The sequence below is a fragment of the Oncorhynchus kisutch genome, linkage group LG10, assembly GCF_002021735.2.
Source record: "Oncorhynchus kisutch isolate 150728-3 linkage group LG10, Okis_V2, whole genome shotgun sequence".
Classification (NCBI taxonomy): domain Eukaryota; kingdom Metazoa; phylum Chordata; class Actinopteri; order Salmoniformes; family Salmonidae; genus Oncorhynchus; species Oncorhynchus kisutch.
In genome coordinates, this window is record NC_034183.2 from 5,581,505 (window position 1) to 5,598,939 (window position 17,435).

Sequence of the window (17,435 nt, forward strand, 5' to 3'; positions counted from 1 at the left end):
ATAGTACAATGGGTTGGCACAGAAAACAAGAACTACATTTAGCAAATCTGCATCCCTCTTGTTCCCTCTCATCCCAAAATCCTTCTGATAAAAAGGGAAATGACCATGATAAAGATGTAATAGTCACTGCTTATTAATGTGCTTATGAAGGGGTTATGAATGGGTTATGAAGGGGTTATGAAGGGGTTATGAAGGGGTTATAAATGGGTTATAAAGGGGTTATGAAGGGGTTATGAAGGGGTTATGAAGGGGTTATGAATGGGTTAAGGGGTTATGGATGGGTTATGGATGAGTTATGAATGGGTTATGAAGGGGTTATGAATGGGTTATGAAGGGGTTATGGATGGGTTATGAAGGGGTTATGGATGGGTTATGAAGGGGTTATGGATGGGTTATGAAGGGGTTATGGATGGGTTATGGATGAGTTATGAATGGGTTATGAAGTCCTTATGCACTTAACCCTCAAATAAAGGGTTCCAGAACATATTGATGAGGGTGAGTTTAACTCGTTATTCTTAGGCTCAGCGTTAGTCCTACATTAATCTAGCTTCATGATAATCCCACAGTTTAATCTGCATAGTGTTGGTAATGACACATCAAATCAAATGTATTTATTTATATAGCCCTTCGTACATCAGCTGATATCTCAAAGTGTTATACAGAAACCCAGCCTAAAACCCCCCAAACAGCAAGCAATGCAGGTGTAGAAGCACATCACCTTACAACAGGTCAGTAATTGAGATCTCATCAAATAAGACACAAATAAAAGATTGATTCAGAATCAAATATTAAACAATTGAAATAAAATGTCATTCTAAATGAAATACTGTTTGACTCAAATAAAAGTTTGATTCAGATAAGACTGACTCCTCATACTGTACTCCTTGATGAACAGAATTCCCCCCCCAATTTTTTTTTAATTCATGCAAATTTTCATGCATATGTTGTTGCAACCTAACTGGAAATACTGACACATATAACATATAACATGACATATAACATGACATGACATACGGTTGTATGCAGCGTGGTTAATCATTCTAAAGTGACCGGGCTCTTATTCATAAACGGAGAGAAAAAAAAAAAACATTTCAAAAGTTATCTGCAACAGAAAAAAAGAAAAAAAAGAAAGATTGAGCTTTTCTCAAATCCAGGAAGTCCCTCCCAGTTTCGATCCGCTTTATTTCGTTCCATTTGGTGCCTAATGAACATGACCCTGGTTCTCCATCACAGTAACCATCATGCCCAGGTGTATTTATACTGAATGCAAAATGAGTGTTTCTTATTGGATAAGTACAGGTAATGTCTCCCTGTTTCGGGAGACATTGGAAGTCCCTCCCAGTTTCGATCCGCTTTATTTCGTTCCATTTGGTGCCTAATGAACATGACCCTGGTTCTCCATCACAGTAACCATCATGCCCAGGTGTATTTATACTGAATGCAAAATGAGTGTTTCTTATTGGATAAGTACAGGTAATGTCTCCCTGTTTCGGTCAGTTTTCTTACATTTGGTGCCTAATGAACATGCCCACCTGTATTTGTACTGCATGCGGTCCAGCTCCTGGTAGCTGATTCCCAGGTTGATGCCAATGGACCTCCAGTCCTGTCCGATCTGCAGGGAGATGGCCAGCAGGTTAGCCTCAGTCAGGTACCCGCTCTCTGGGTCGCCCAGGTTCAGCGGAGGGTACTGAGGCTGCTCCCAGTCCATACCATTACTACCACCCTCTGAGTTTAGGCCCTGAGGGGAAGGGAGAGAGGGCGGTGAAGACAGGAAGTAGAGGAAGAGACTCATACCATTACTATCCAATCAGAGTTCCTAGCCTGAGTGGGTGATGAAGACAGGAAGTAGAGGAAGAGGCTCATACCATTACTATCCAATCAGAGTTCCTAGCCTGAGTGGGTGATGAAGACAGGAAGTAGAGGAAGAGGCTCATACCATTACTATCCAATCAGAGTTCATAGCCTGAGTGGGTAGTGAAGACAGGTAGTAGAGGAAGAGGCTCATACCATTACTATCCAATCAGAGTTCATAGCCTGAGTGGGTGGTGAAGACAGGAAGTAGAGAAAGAGGCTCATACCATTACTATCCAATCAGAGTTCATAGCCTGAGTGGGTGGTGAAGACAGGAAGTAGAGGAAGAGGCTCATACCATTACTATCCAATCAGAGTTCATAGCCTGAGTGCGTGGGGAAAGTGTCAAATTAACCGTCTGGCTAAATCTGGAACATTTACATAAATATTTTTGGGGACAATTGTAGCTTGAAACAGTTGATTTTTAATGGAATATCTACATAGGCCCCATTATCAGCAACCATCACTCCTGTGTTCCCCTGGCACTTCAAAATATCCTGCCAGAATTGTGTGCAGTTTGGGGCATGACCAGAAGAGGTGACCGAGGGTACCCTCGGCAGACTTGCACTTAGGGTATGTCGGAGAGACCGAGGGGTAAAGACTAGTGTAATTTGGTACAGCAATACTCCAGTCTGTGAATCACTTTGTATTGAATAAATTGTCGGGAGTTTATCGAACACAAGTGAATATCTCGAAGGCAATCAGCCCAAAATGTCATCATTTATCTCCATAACAAGGTCTTCCGCACAGGTCTCCTTCAAATGTTGTGTGGAAACACGGAGGGTACTGAGGCTGCACCCAGTCCATACCATTACAAGTTTCAGAAGAAAGTTCTTTGTTTCTAGCCATTTTGAGCCTGTAATTGAACCCACAAATGCTGATGCTCCAGATACTCAACTAGTCTAAAAAGGAGGCCAGTTTTATTGCTTCTTTAATCAGAACAAAATATTTCAGCTGTGCTAACATAATTGCAAAATTCTAATGATCAATTAGCCTTTTAGCTAACACAGCGTGCCATTGGAACACAGGAGTGAAGGTTGCTGATAATGGGCCTCTGTCCACATATGTAGATATTCCATAAAAAATTTACAACAATAACAATGTCATTTACAACATTAACAATGTCTACACTGTATTTCTGATCAATTTGACGTTATTTTAAAATTGACAATGTTTTATGAGGCATGAAATCACTTTTATCCCAGTTTATGGTGTACCAAGAGAGTGCTCCAAATGATTCGATAGGCTCCAACAGCGGTGGGAGTGACTCTTCGGGGCATGAAAGGAACAAAATAACGCCATCCGCATATAGAGGGACCATGTTCAGCGGAGCAATGAAAACATGGCTCCTGATACTAATAGCTAGGTAGGGCTTCCATAGCAATGCGGTGCAATGATATAGAGTGACAATGCGGTGATCAACCTTGCCCATGTTTAGCGGAGCAAAGAAAACATGGCTCCTGATACTAACAGCTAGGTTGCAATGCCATAGCAATGGCGAATAGCAACGGACTCAAGGGGCACCCCTGGCGACAGGAACGTTGACGTGAAAACGGAGGTGATTTATTGAAATGAGAACTGAAGCTGTCGGGAACGCATATACAACTGAACAAAAATATAAAAACGCAACATGTAAAGTGTCCCATGTTTCACGAGCTGAAATAAAAAGTTCCCAGAAATGTTCCATGTGCACAAAAATCTTATATCTTTCAAATGTTGTGCACAAATGTGTTTAAATCCTTGTTAGTGAGCGTTTCTCCTTTCCCAAGATAATCCATCCACCTGACAGGTTCGCATATCAAGAAGCTGACTAAACAGCATGATCATTACACAGGTGCACCTTGTGCAGGGGACAATAAAAGGCCACTAAAATGTGCAGTTTTGTCACACAGCAATGCCACAGATGTCTCAAGTTTTGAAGGAACGTGCAATTGGCATGCTGACTGCAGGAATGTCCACCAGAGCTGTTGCCAGAGAATTTAATGTACATTTCTCTACCATAAGCCGCATCCAACATTGTTTTAGGGAATTTGGCAGTACATCAACCGGCCTCACAACCGCAGACCACGTGTAACCACGCTAGCCCAGGACCTCCATATCTGGTTTTTTTCACGTGCAGGATCGTCTGAGATCAGCCACCAGGGCAGCTGACAAAACAGAGCAGTATTTTTGTCTGGCGAAAAAGGTATTTTGATTGGCTGGGCCTGGCTCCCAAGTCGGTGGGCCACCCATGGCTACACTGCCCTGCTCAGTCCATAGATTAGGGCCTAATGAATTTATTTCAATTGACTGATTTCCTTATATGAACTATAAACTTGGTAAAATCATTGACATTTTTGCATGTTGTGTATATATTTATATATATTTTTTTCAGTATAGTATTTCAACCCAAGAGACAGAACTAAATTACTACTGTCATAATGTAGTTCCATTCCACTTGGTCAAACAATGGCCACTTTTGAATCTTTGTCATGTTTAGAACACATGATATTCATCGGTCAGTCGCCTGACGATTGGAAAATTTTATTTTATTTTTATTTTACCTTTATTTAACTAGGCAGGTCAGTTAAGAACAAATTCTTATTTTCAATGACAGCCTAGGAACAGTGGGTTAACTGCCTGTACCTTGTCAGCTCGGGGGTTTGAACTTTCAACCTTCCGGTTACTAGTCCAACACTCTAACCACTAGGCTACCCTGCCGCCCCAAAAAATGAGAATCTGCCTGGGATGAAACCAGTTTTGTCACGATGAATTATAGTCGAAATGCATTTATTTAGTCTGTTTGCAGAGTATTTTAGTAAACACCTTGAGATCGCATCCGAGGAGAGCAATAGGAGGATGGATCTGTTTCATCGTTATCTTTAACATTACGGTGATAAAGACTCTGGGAGTCTGCGAGTTTCAATAGAATGTTTAAACATCCTAAAAGAAGAATATACTTTGTAAAACTCTTATTTTACAGAAAATATTGATTAATGTGCGTTATCTTTGTAAAATAAACCTAACACAGAACAGTACATGTAGAGAAAGAGGCCAGGATTCAAACGAACGCAGACAAAACAACCTGTGTACTGCGAATGACTTCTGATCATTTATGTTGATTTAGGTGATGTGTGATTGAGCCAACGCTCGCAGAGTCAAAATATCAAGGACATTACCTTTAAAGGTCTTATTGACTATCAGGGACATTACCTTTAAAAGTCTATTGAATGTGAGGGACATTACCTTTAAAAGTCTATTGACTATCAGGGACATTACCTTTAAAAATATATTGAATGTGAGGGACATTACCTTTAAATCCCAGCCAGAGTGAAGAGGAGGAAGAGAGAAATGGTAAGATCATCCAATATATACAAAGGATAGTGGTACTGGGTAGTGGGTCCTCAAACATCTGACATGTCAAATCAAAATCAAATGTTATCGGTCACATACACATGGTTAGCAGATGTTCCTGATGCTTGTCCTGATGCTTTGGAAAATAAAGACTTCACAAGCAGTTTGTGTGATCCCATATCTGTTCGTGCTGAATAGTAAACTCCTATGGTCATTGTCATGCCAGGCCAAACATAGAAGTTGGCTATACAGATGTAGGATCTTAATTTGATCACCCTGTTGCAGAAGAACATTTCTGCAATTCAGGACATTTTTAAACGTGTAGTGTATTTGAGGTTTAAAAAGGCTTCTGAAGATTTGTGATTTCTAACTTTGAAATTTCAGACTTGATTTTCCTTATCAATCCCTACAAAAATGGCCATTAATTATAATCTATAGAAAAGTTTGTGGTTATACACACACATCATTAAAAACATAGGTGCTGGGATTACAAAGAATAGTACGTAGTCAATAATGCGGTGAACTGGGAGCTTAAAGAGTGTGCGGGCCTTCTTGTTCTTCATTAATTATAATCCACTTAATAATTCACATTTCCTGTTGCTACAGGAATTATTTTCCTGCTGTAGGAAACTGGCTCAAATTATGAGCCTCCATCTGTACAGCACAAACAGATCTGGGAACAGGCTAGAGAAGGGTGTCTCTGACTGAGCTCATGCTCTGTTCTCACTTACAGGAAGTCTGAGTGGTAAGGTGGCCAGCCATTGGCTGTCGTGTCCTTTCCTTTTCCTGGCCACTTCCTGTGGTATGTCACTGGGAACCTCCCCTCGATAGAAAGACACCTGGAGAGGAGAGAGAACTTCAGATAGAATAGTCTTTCAATTATATTTGATTTGTTTAACCTTTATTTAACTAGGCAAGTCAGTTATATAAATCCTCTTAAGGATCAGACCCTTTTTTTGGCCTAAAACGACCAAATCTAACTGCCTGTAGCTCAGGACCTGAAGCAAGAGTTTGCATATTCGTGATCCCACTTGAAAGGAAACACTTTGAAGTTTTGTGGAAATGTGAAATGAATGTAGGAGAATAAAACACATTAGATCTGGTAAAAGAAAATACAAACAAAAAGAACATGGTTTTTCAATTGTTTTGCTTCATCATCTTTGCCAGCAGCATCCCACATCCCACATCCCACTGCTGGCTTGCTTCTGAAGCTGAGCAGGGTTGGTCCTAGTCGGTCCCTGGATGGGAGACCAGATGCTGCTGGCTTGCTTCTGAAGCTGAGCAGGGTTGGTCCTGGTCGGTCCCTGGATGGGAGACCAGATGCTGCTGGCTTGCTTCTGAAGCTGAGCAGGGTTGGTCCTGGTCGGTCCCTGGTTGGGAGACTAGATGCTGCTGGCTTGCTTCTGAAGCTAAGCAGGGTTGGTCCTAGTCGGTCCCTGGATGGGAGACCAGATGCTGCTGGCTTGCTTCTGAAGCTAAGCAGGGTTGGTCCTAGTCGGTCCCTGGATGGGAGACCAGATGCTGCTGGCTTGCTTCTGAAGCTAAGCAGGGTTGGTCCTAGTCGGTCCCTGGATGGGAGACCAGATGCTGCTGGCTTGCTTCTGAAGCTGAGCAGGGTTGGTCCTAGTCGGTCCCTGGATGGGAGACCAGATGCTGCTGGCTTGCTTCTGAAGCTAAGCAGGGTTGGTCCTGGTCGGTCCCTGGATGGGAGACCAGATGCTGCTGGCTTGCTTTTGAAGCTGAGCAGGGTTGGTCCTAGTCGGTCCCTGGATGGGAGACCAGATGCTGCTGGCTTGCTTCTGAAGCTGAGCAGGGTTGGTCCTAGTCGGTCCCTGGATGGGAGACCAGATGCTGCTGGCTTGCTTCTGAAGCTAAGCAGGGTTGGTCCTGGTCGGTCCCTGGATGGGAGACCAGATGCTGCTGGCTTGCTTCTGAAGCTAAGCAGGGTTGGTCCTAGTCGGTCCCTGGATGGGAGACCAGATGCTGCTGGCTTGCTTCTGAAGCTAAGCAGGGTTGGTCCTAGTCGGTCCCTGGATGGGAGACCAGATGCTGCTGGCTTGCTTCTGAAGCTAAGCAGGGTTGGTCCTAGTCGGTCCCTGGATGGGAGACCAGATGCTGCTGGCTTGCTTCTGAAGCTGAGCAGGGTTGGTCCTAGTCGGTCCCTGGATGGGAGACCAGATGCTGCTGGCTTGCTTCTGAAGCTAAGCAGGGTTGGTCCTAGTCGGTCCCTGGATGGGAGACCAGATGCTGCTGGCTTGCTTCTGAAGCTAAGCAGGGTTGGTCCTAGTCGGTCCCTGGATGGGAGACCAGATGCTGCTGGCTTGCTTCTGAAGCTAAGCAGGGTTGGTCCTGGTCGGTCCCTGGATGGGAGACCAGATGCTGCTGGCTTGCTTCTGAAGCTAAGCAGGGTTGGTCCTAGTCGGTCCCTGGATGGGAGACCAGATGCTGCTGGCTTGCTTCTGAAGCTAAGCAGGGTTGGTCCTGGTCGGTCCCTGGATGGGAGACTAGATGCTGCTGGCTTGCTTCTGAAGCTAAGCAAGGTTGGTCCTGGTCGGTCCCTGGATGGGAGACCAGATGCTGCTGGCTTGCTTCTGAAGCTAAGCAGGGTTGGTCCTGGTCAGTCCCTGGATGGGAGACCAGATGGTGCTGGAAGTGGTGTTGGAGGGCCAGTAGGAGGCACTTTTTCCTCTGGTGTAAAATAACATCCCAATGCCCCAGGGCAGTGATTGGGGACATTGCCCTGTGTAGGGTGCTGTCTTTCAGATAGGATGTTAAACGGGTGTCCTGACTCTCTGTGGTCTCTAAAGATCCCATGGCACTTATCGTAAGAGTAGGGGTGTTAAATTCCCAATCTGGCCCTTATACCATCACGGTCACCTAATCATCCCCAGCTTACAATTGGCTCTTTCATCTCCCCTGTAACTATTCCCCAGGTCTTTGCTGTAAATGACAACGTGTTCTCAGTCAACTTACCTGGTAAAATAAATACAAATAAATAAAATATTTGAAATGCAAAATTACAGGCCTCTCATCTTTTTAAGTGGGAGAACTTGCACAATTGGTGGCTGACTAAATACTTTTTGCCCCACTGTATTAGCATACATATATTGGCCTACATTTATAGGCCTACATTTATAAGACTACATTCACAGGCCGACATTTACAGGCTGACATTTACAGGCTGACATTTATAATGTAGTAGGACCACATTTATAGGCCTAGATTTACAGGCCTACATTTATAATGTAGTAGGACTACATTTATAGGACTACATTTATAATGTAGTAGGACTACATTTACAGGCCTACATTTATAATTTAGTAGGACTATTTATAGGACTACATTTATAATGTAGTAGGACTACATTTACAGGACTACATTTACAGGCCTATATTTACAATTTAGTAGGACTACATTTCTAGGACTACATTTCTAGGACTACATTTACAGGACTACATTTATAATGTAGTAGGCCTACATTTATAATGTAGTAGGCCTACATTTACAGGCCTACATTTATAATTTAGTAGGACTACATTTATAGGACTACATTTATAATGTAGTAGGACTACATTTACAGGACTACATTTACAGGCCTATATTTACAATTTAGTAGGACTACATTTCTAGGACTACATTTCTAGGACTACATTTACAGGACTACATTTATAATGTAGTAGGACTACATTTACAGGCCTACATTTATAATGTAGTAGGACTACATTTACAGGCCTACATTTATTATGTAGTAGGACTACATTTACAGGACTACATTTATAGGCCTACATTTACAGGCCTACATGTATAATGTAGTAGGACTACATTTACAGGCCTACATTTACAGGCCTACATGTATAATGTAGTAGGACTACATTTACAGGCCTACATTTATAATGTAGTAGGACTACATTTACAGGACTACATTTATAGGCCTACATTTATTAGCCTATATGTATAATGTAGCAGGCCTACATTTAGTCCACTGAGACAGGCCTCTACAATGGATTAGTCCACTGAGACAGGCCTCTACAATGGATTAGTCCACTGAGACAGGCCTCTACAATGGATTAGTCCACTGAGACAGGCCTCTACAATGGATTAGTCCACTGAGACAGGCCTCTACAATGGATTAGTCCACTGAGACAGGCCTCTACAATGGATTAGTCCACTGAGACAGGCCTCTACAATGGATTAGTCCACTGAGACAGGCCTCTACAATGGATTAGTCCACTGAGACAGGCCTCTACAATGGATTAGTCCACTGAGACAGGCCTCTACAATGGATTAGTCCACTGAGACAGGCCTCTACAATGGATTAGTCCACTGAGACAGGCCTCTACAATGGATTAGTCCACTGAGACAGGCCTCTACAATGGATTAGTCCACTGAGACAGGCCTCTACAATGGATTAGTCCACTGAGACAGGCCTCTACAATGGATTAGTCCACTGAGACAGGCCTCTACAATGCATCAGTCCACTGAGACAGGCCTCTACAATGGATTAGTCCACTGAGACAGGCCTCTACAATGCATCAGTCCACTGAGACAGGCCTCTACAATGGATTAGTCCACTGAGACAGGCCTCTACAATGGATTAGTCCACTGAGACAGGCCTCTACAATGGATTAGTCCACTGAGACAGGCCTCCACAATGGATTAGTCAGCCTCACCAATATAACTAACAACCAGGCTTGGTGGGAGGATGAAAAATTAGGAATTGACTTATTAAACTGAAAATACCAATGAAAACATGTTAATTCTACCAATGAAAACGTGTTAATTCTACCAATGAAAACGTGTTAATTCTACCAATGAAAACATGTTAATTCTACCAATGAAAACGTGTTAATTCTACCAATGAAAACGTGTTAATTCTACCAATGAAAACGTGTTAATTCTACCAATGAAAACGTGTTAATTCTACCAATGAAAACGTGTTAATTCTACCAATGAAAACGTGTTAATTCTACCAATGAAAACGTGTTAATTCTACCAATGAAAACGTGTTATTTCTACCAATGAAAACGTGTTATTTCTACCAATGAAAACGTGTTAATTCTACCAATGAAAACGTGTTAATTCTACCAATGAAAACATGTTAATTCTACCAATGAAAACGTGTTAATTCTACCAATGAAAACGTGTTAATTCTACCAATGAAAACGTGTTATTTCTACCAATGAAAACGTGTTAATTCTACCAATGAAAACGTGTTAATTCTACCAATGAAAACGTGTTAATTCTACCAATGAAAACGTGTTAATTCTACCAATGAAAACGTGTTAATTCTACCAATGAAAACTTGTTATTTCTACCTGCAAATGTGTGCTTGAGTATTGTTTTCTTTGGCAACTGTGGTGTGAGCGAGATAAACACCTCCGTTATGTACATTATTTATGTACATTATTTTCCAAGGTAATGTACAAAATGTTGGTGTTTATCCCTTACCTAATAAAGCTCTTTATGAATAATGTACCATAGTTAATCATTTGCTGCTGTAATGAACTCTCTCTCTCTGTCTCTCTCTGTACACCCTCTCTCTCTGTCAGGGGTCACTAGTCTCTCACCTGGCCCCTGATTGACCCCTCCTGCTTCTGTGTTGGACAGACGTACACCTCTTTGAGATTCTTCAACCGAGAGTAGAACACAAACGACAGTCTCCCTTCCGCACAGTCTGGTCTATCTGAAAGAGAGAGAGGACGTAGTAGTGTTTCACCGGGAAGATGTTGTTCAAATTGTATCATTTCCCAAATGTACCTGCGCTGACGTCTAGGCCCCTCTCGAAGCCAGCGAAGAACTGCTCTCCCTCCAACAGGTCACAGAGGTCTGAGGGTTGTGGCCCATCGTACTGCTCTGACAGAGACTGTACTCTGTTGTCCACCTGTTAAACATTGTCAGATATTTACTGTACACATTATGACATCAACACACATTATGACATCGACACACATTATGACATCGACACACATTATGACATCGACACACATTATGACATCGACACACATTATGACATCGACACACGTTATGACATCGACACACGTTATGACACACGTTATGACATCGACACACGTTATGACATCGACACACGTTATGACATCGACACACGTTATGACATCGACACACATTATGACATCGACACACATTATGACATCGACACACATTATGACATCGACACACATTATGACATCGACACACATTATGACATCGACACACATTATGACATCGACACACATTATGACATCGACACACATTATGACATCGACACACATTATGACATCGACACACGGTGGATCTTCTAACATTCCTGCACTTCTAAAACTTGCAGTGGAAAATCTGATGTACTATGCATGTGATACAGCCACTGACTGTCCTTGGTCTCAGGAAGTGATGCTGCTGTAACACTGACTGTCCTTGGTCTCAGGAAGTGATGCTGCTGTAACACTGACTGTCCTTGGTCTCAGGAAGTGATGCTGCTGTAACACTGACTGTCCTTGGTCTCAGGAAGTGATGCTGCTGTAACACTGACTGTCCTTGGTCTCAGGAAGTGATGCTGCTGTAACACTGACTGTCCTAGGTCTCAGGAAGTGATGCTGCTGTAACACTGACTGTCCTTGGTCTCAGGAAGTGATGCTGCTGTAACACTGTCTGCTCTAGGTCTCAGGAAGTGATGCTGCTGTAACACTGACTGTCCCTAGGTCTCAGGAAGTGATGCAGCTGTAACACTGACTGTCCCTAGGTCTCAGGAAGTGATGCTGCTGTAACACTGACTGTCCCTAGGTCTCAGGAAGTGATGCTGCTGTAACACTGACTGCTCTTGGTCTCAGGAAGTGATGCTGCTGTAACACTGACTGTCCTTGGTCTCTTATCCTATATCCACCGACCCACCTTGTTGGCATGGCCGGCACTGTAGCAGAACCTGTTTGGGGTTGGGTCGCTTCTCCAACACCAACTCTTACCACACAAATCATACATTTCAGACTGAAGATCAATAAATGGATGGATGGCTTGATTGGTTGACTGGACCCACCTTGTCAGCAGGCAGGCACTGTAGCAGAACCTGTTTGGGGTCTGTTCTCCTCTGTAGCACCAGGAACTGGACCTGAAACTGCTTCAGTCTCTGGTAGACCCTACGGACCACCCCGCTAACACAGCGCTGGGTAGTGTACCACAGCCAGTACCTGGAATAATATACACAACCTATTAAACAGACGTAGCCAATAGAACCGGATTCAGGCTCCGGTAACACCGTACGGACCACAGCCACTACCCAGGATAGATGAACGATATGAACTTAAACAACGTCAGCCTCAAGGACCAATGTGAGAAGACCATACTCTAACACTATGCCCAGACAGGACGAGGGCCTACGCAAATGGATTTTGTCCCCCACCACACGAAATGCGATCATGACACACAGGTTGAAATATCAAAACAAACTCTGAACCAATGATATTAATTTGGGGACAGGTCGAAAAGCATTAAACATTTATTGCAATTTAGCTAGCTTGCTGTTTCTAGCTAATGTGTCCTATTTAGCTAGCTTGCTGTTTCTAGCTAATGTGTCCTATTTAGCTAGCTTGCTGTTGCTAGCTAATGTGTCCTATTTAGCTAGCTTGCTGTTTCTAGCTAATGTGTCCTATTTAGCTAGCTTGCTGTTTCTAGCTAATGTGTCCTATTTAGCTAGCTTGCTGTTGCTAGCTAATGTGTCCTATTTAGCTAGCTTGCTGTTTCTAGCTAATGTGTCCTATTTAGCTAGCTTGCTGTTTCTAGCTAATGTGTCCTATTTAGCTAGCTTGCTGTTTCTAGCTAATGTGTCCTATTTAGCTAGCTTGCTGTTGCTAGCTAATGTGTCCTATTTAGCTAGCTTGCTGTTGCTAGCTAATGTGTCCTATTTAGCTAGCTTGCTGTTTCTAGCTAATGTGTCCTATTTAGCTCGCTTGCTGTTTCTAGCTAATGTGTCCTATTTAGCTAGCTTGCTGTTGCTAGCTAATGTGTCCTATTTAGCTAGCTTGCTGTTTCTAGCTAATGTGTCCTATTTAGCTAGCTTGCTGTTTCTAGCTAATGTGTCCTATTTAGCTAGCTTGCTGTTTCTAGCTAATGTGTCCTATTTAGCTAGCTTGCTGTTGCTAGCTTGTCCTAGGATATAAACGTTGGGTTGTTTACAGTTTCAACTGTTCTGCCTGTGATTATTATTATTGGACCATGCTGGTCATTTATGAACATTTGAACATCTTGGCCATGTTCTGTTATAATCTCCACCCGGCACAGCCAGAAGAGGACTGGCCACCCCTCATAGCCTGGTTCCTCTCTAGGTTTCTTCCTAGGTTCTGGCCTTTCCAGGGAGTTTTTCCTAGCCACCGGGCTTCTACACCTGCATTGCTTGCTGTTTGGGGTTTTAGGCTGGGTTTCTGTACAGCACTTTGAGATATCAGCTGATGTATGAAGGGCTTTATAAATACATTTGATTGATTGATTGATTACTGTAAAGCCGTGTGTTCATGTAGTCTGGAATAACAGGACATTCCTACTGTAAAACTGTGTGTTCATGTAGTCTGGAATAACAGGAACTCACCAGGAGAAGTGAGTGATGTAGAAGATGGCGTAGAGCTGTGTGACGTACAGGGACACCTGTGAGGTTATGTCTGTCCAGGTGTGGGCGCTGGGGTCTCCATGAAGCAGGTGGAGACAGGACAGGTCTACTGTATGACCTGGGACATCAACAAAAACATGGTTAAATGAATGCAGGTAGAGCTGGGGTCTCCATGGAGACAGGACAGGTCTACTGTATGACCTGGGACATCAACAAAAACATGGTTAAATGAATGCAGGTAGAGCTGGGGTCTCCATGGAGACAGGACAAGTCTACTGTATGACCTGGGACATCAACAACAACAACAAAAACATGGTTAAATGAATGCAGGTAGAGCTGGGGTCTCCATGGAGACAGGACAGGTCTACTGTATGACCTGGGACATCAACAACAACAACAACAACAACATGGTTAAATGAATGCAGGTAGAGCTGGGGTCTCCATGGAGACAGGACAGGTCTACTGTATGACCTGGGACATCAACAACAACAACAACATGGTTAAATGAATGCAGGTAGAGCTGGGGTCTCCATGGAGACAGGACAGGTCTACTGTATGACCTGGGACATCAACATGGTTAAATGAATGCAGGTAGAGCTGGGGTCTCCATGGAGACAGGACAGGTCTACTGTATGACCTGGGACATCAACATGGTTAAATGAATGCAGGTAGAGCTGGGGTCTCCATGGAGACGGGTCTACTTGAAGTAATTTCTCATCAGAAACGGCTAGAAGGGTTGAAAGCCAAGCAGCAAGTAACCATTCTGCTAACACCATATCCAATCACGTCAGATCTGAAGTGGAGAGGAAATAAATTAAAGCGTTGAACAGTGTTCAAACAGGACCCGGTAGACCTACCAGTGAGTCCAGTTGGCAGAGGAACCTGCACCTTGATTGGCTGGAGGAATTGGATGCTGGGGTCTTGAGAGAGACAGAGGAGGGGACTGACTCTGGCCTGAGGGTCTCCACACAACGTCTGGACCTCAGTGACAGACACCTGTAGCACCTGTAGAAACAGGGGAGTGAGCAGGGATTGGGATCTACATTACCCACTGCTGAGGAGATTAGCAGGAAAGCACAGTGTCACAAAATAAAGACGATAGTAGCTAGTATTGTTGTATTGTTTTAACAAACTATGCTCTCTGGAAGAACCAGTCTCTGGTGAATACCGGACTGTACCTGTAGAGTGATGGTGAATACCGGACTGTACCTGTAGAGTGATGGTGAATACCGGACTGTACCTGTAAAGTGATGGTGAATACCGGACTGTACCTGTAGAGTGATGGTGAATACCGGACTGTACCTGTAGAGTGATGGTGAATACCGGACTGTACCTGTAGAGTGATGGTGAATACCGGACTGTACCTGTAGAGTGATGGTGAATACCGGACTGTACCCGTAGAGTGATGGTGAATACCGGACTGTACCTGTAGAGTGATGGTGAATACCGGACTGTACCTGTAGAGTGATGGTGCGGGTCTGAACAGTGCAGTCCGGGGGGAAGGTCAGTTTGATGCCTGCGTCTGAACGTGACACCAACAGCGCCCCCTCTGGTGTCACAGAGCAACTGTCCCTGACTGGACGACCCACTGCCACAAACCAGGAGAACTGTCTCACTGAGACGCAGGCCAGCTATGGGGACAAACCTGTTATTTAATTTTTTGAAGAGGAAAGTCAATTAAGAATAAATTCTTACACAGACAAAGACAGACAGACAGAGAGGGTGAGACAGACAGACAGACAGACAGACAGACAGACAGACAGACAGACAGACAGACAGACAGACAGAGAGGGTGAGACAGACAGACAGACAGACAGACAGACAGACAGACAGACAGGGTGAGACAGACAGACAGACAGACAGACAGACAGAGAGAGAGAGAGGGTGAGACAGACAGACAGAGAGGGTGAGACAGACAGACAGAGAGGGTGAGACAGACAGACAGAGAGGGTGAGACAGACAGACAGAGAGGGTGAGACAGACAGACAGAGAGGGTGAGACAGACAGACAGACAGACAGACAGACAGACAGACAGACAGACAGACGGACGGACGGAGAGACAGACAGACAGACAGACAGAGAGGGTGAGACAGACAGACAGACAGACAGACGGACGGACGGACGGAGGGTGAGACAGACAGACAGACAGACAGACAGACGGACGGACGGACGGAGGGAGAGAAGGGAGATATTTGTCTGATGTACAAATCAGAATCTCAACCTTACACTGTATCCACTTCTGGAGATCGGACAGGGTTTGTCTGGTTGAAGCAATATAGTTAAACCATCATCCCAGCACAGCAGACAGCAACAATCAAATACAGATCTCTCTCTCCAATCTCATATCTCCAGAAGTGACCAGGATGTAGGGTCTAGGGGGTTGATTATATTTTCTTGCCATATTATAAAGCAGTGTTGTGTTCTGTACACTACCCTGGCAGGACGGCCTCCGGGGTGACTGCTGTGTCCTATACTGCCCCTTCTGGTCTCAGTGGATAGTGTACTCCACTGCTGTCCATCAAACCTCCTCACAACCACCTCCCCTTTCCTGGACCGGTGGTACGGTACACACACCTCCACTGGCTGGAGAGGAGAGGAAAGGAGAGGAGGAGTGGAGGGTAGAGGAGAGGGGAGGAGAGGGGAGAGGAGAGGAGAGGAGAGGAGGGGAGGGTAGAGGAGAGGAGTGGAGGGTAGAGGAGAGGAGTGGAGGGTAGAGGAGAGGAGGAGGGGAGGGGAGAGGGGAGAGGAGGGGAGGGTAGAGGAGAGGAGTGGAGGAGAGGAGAGGAGAGGAGTGGAGGGTCGAGGAGAGGAGAGGAGAGGAGAGGAGAAGGGGAGAGGAGAGGGGGAGAGGAGAGGAGAGGAGAGGAGAGGAGAGGAGAGGAGAGGAGAGGAGAGGAGAGGAGAGGAGAGGAGAGGAGAGGAGAGGAGGAAGGAGAGGGGGGAGGGGAGAGGAGAGGAGGGGAGGGTAGAGGAGAGGAGTGGAGGGTAGAGGAGAGGAGTGGAGGGTAGAGGAGAGGAGAGGAGAGGAGAGGAGAGGAGAGGAGAGGAGAGGAGAGGAGAGGAGAGGAGAGGAGAGGAGAGGAGAGGAGAGGAGAGGAGAGGAGGACAAGAGGAGGACAAGAGGAGAAGAGGGGAGGAGGAGAAGAGGACAAGAGGAGGAGAGGAGAGGAGAGGAGAGGAGAAGAGGGGAGAGGAGAGGAGGAGGAGAGGAGAGGAGAGGAGAGGAGAGGAGAGGAGAGGAGAGGAGAGGAGGAGAGGAGAGGAGAGGAGAGGAGAAGAGGGGAGGAGAGGAGGAGGACAAGAGGGGAGGGGAGGAGAGGAGAGGAGAAGAAGAGGACAAGAGGAGAGGAGAGGAGAGGAGAGGAGAGGAGAGGAGAGGAGAGGAGAGGAGAGGAGAGGAGAGGAGAGGAGAGGAGAGGAGAGGAGGAGAAGAGGAGGAGAAGAGGGGAGGAATATGTTCAGAAAGAAGATGAGTATCAGAGTAGAAGAGACCAATGAGAGAAGCTGGTACACAATGAAAAAGGCTTTGTCCCAAATATCTGTACGCTGCAAGCAACAACCCATTTAAAACTCCTGAAAAGAAGATATCGGTGTCTGTCTACGTTGTGTGTGAACCTACAGATCTTTCCATTGATAAGTATCACACCATAAATTAGACTAA

At 44.7% G+C, this 17,435-nt stretch overlaps 1 protein-coding gene across 1 annotated transcript in view; it reads right to left on the bottom strand.

The window, feature by feature from the left end:
* pidd1 (p53-induced death domain protein 1) overlaps positions 1-17,435 on the bottom strand; it is a gene marked incomplete at its 5' end in the record, with an annotated part of 29,805 nt that overhangs the window by 9,379 nt on the left and 2,991 nt on the right. Inside the window, 9 exon segments of the mRNA XM_031832832.1 lie at positions 1,533-1,738; positions 5,916-6,023; positions 10,752-10,867; positions 10,942-11,065; positions 12,212-12,362; positions 13,757-13,892; positions 14,632-14,779; positions 15,232-15,405; positions 16,208-16,357. Of these exon segments, the coding sequence (XP_031688692.1) occupies positions 1,533-1,738; positions 5,916-6,023; positions 10,752-10,867; positions 10,942-11,065; positions 12,212-12,362; positions 13,757-13,892; positions 14,632-14,779; positions 15,232-15,405; positions 16,208-16,357 (1,313 nt within the window).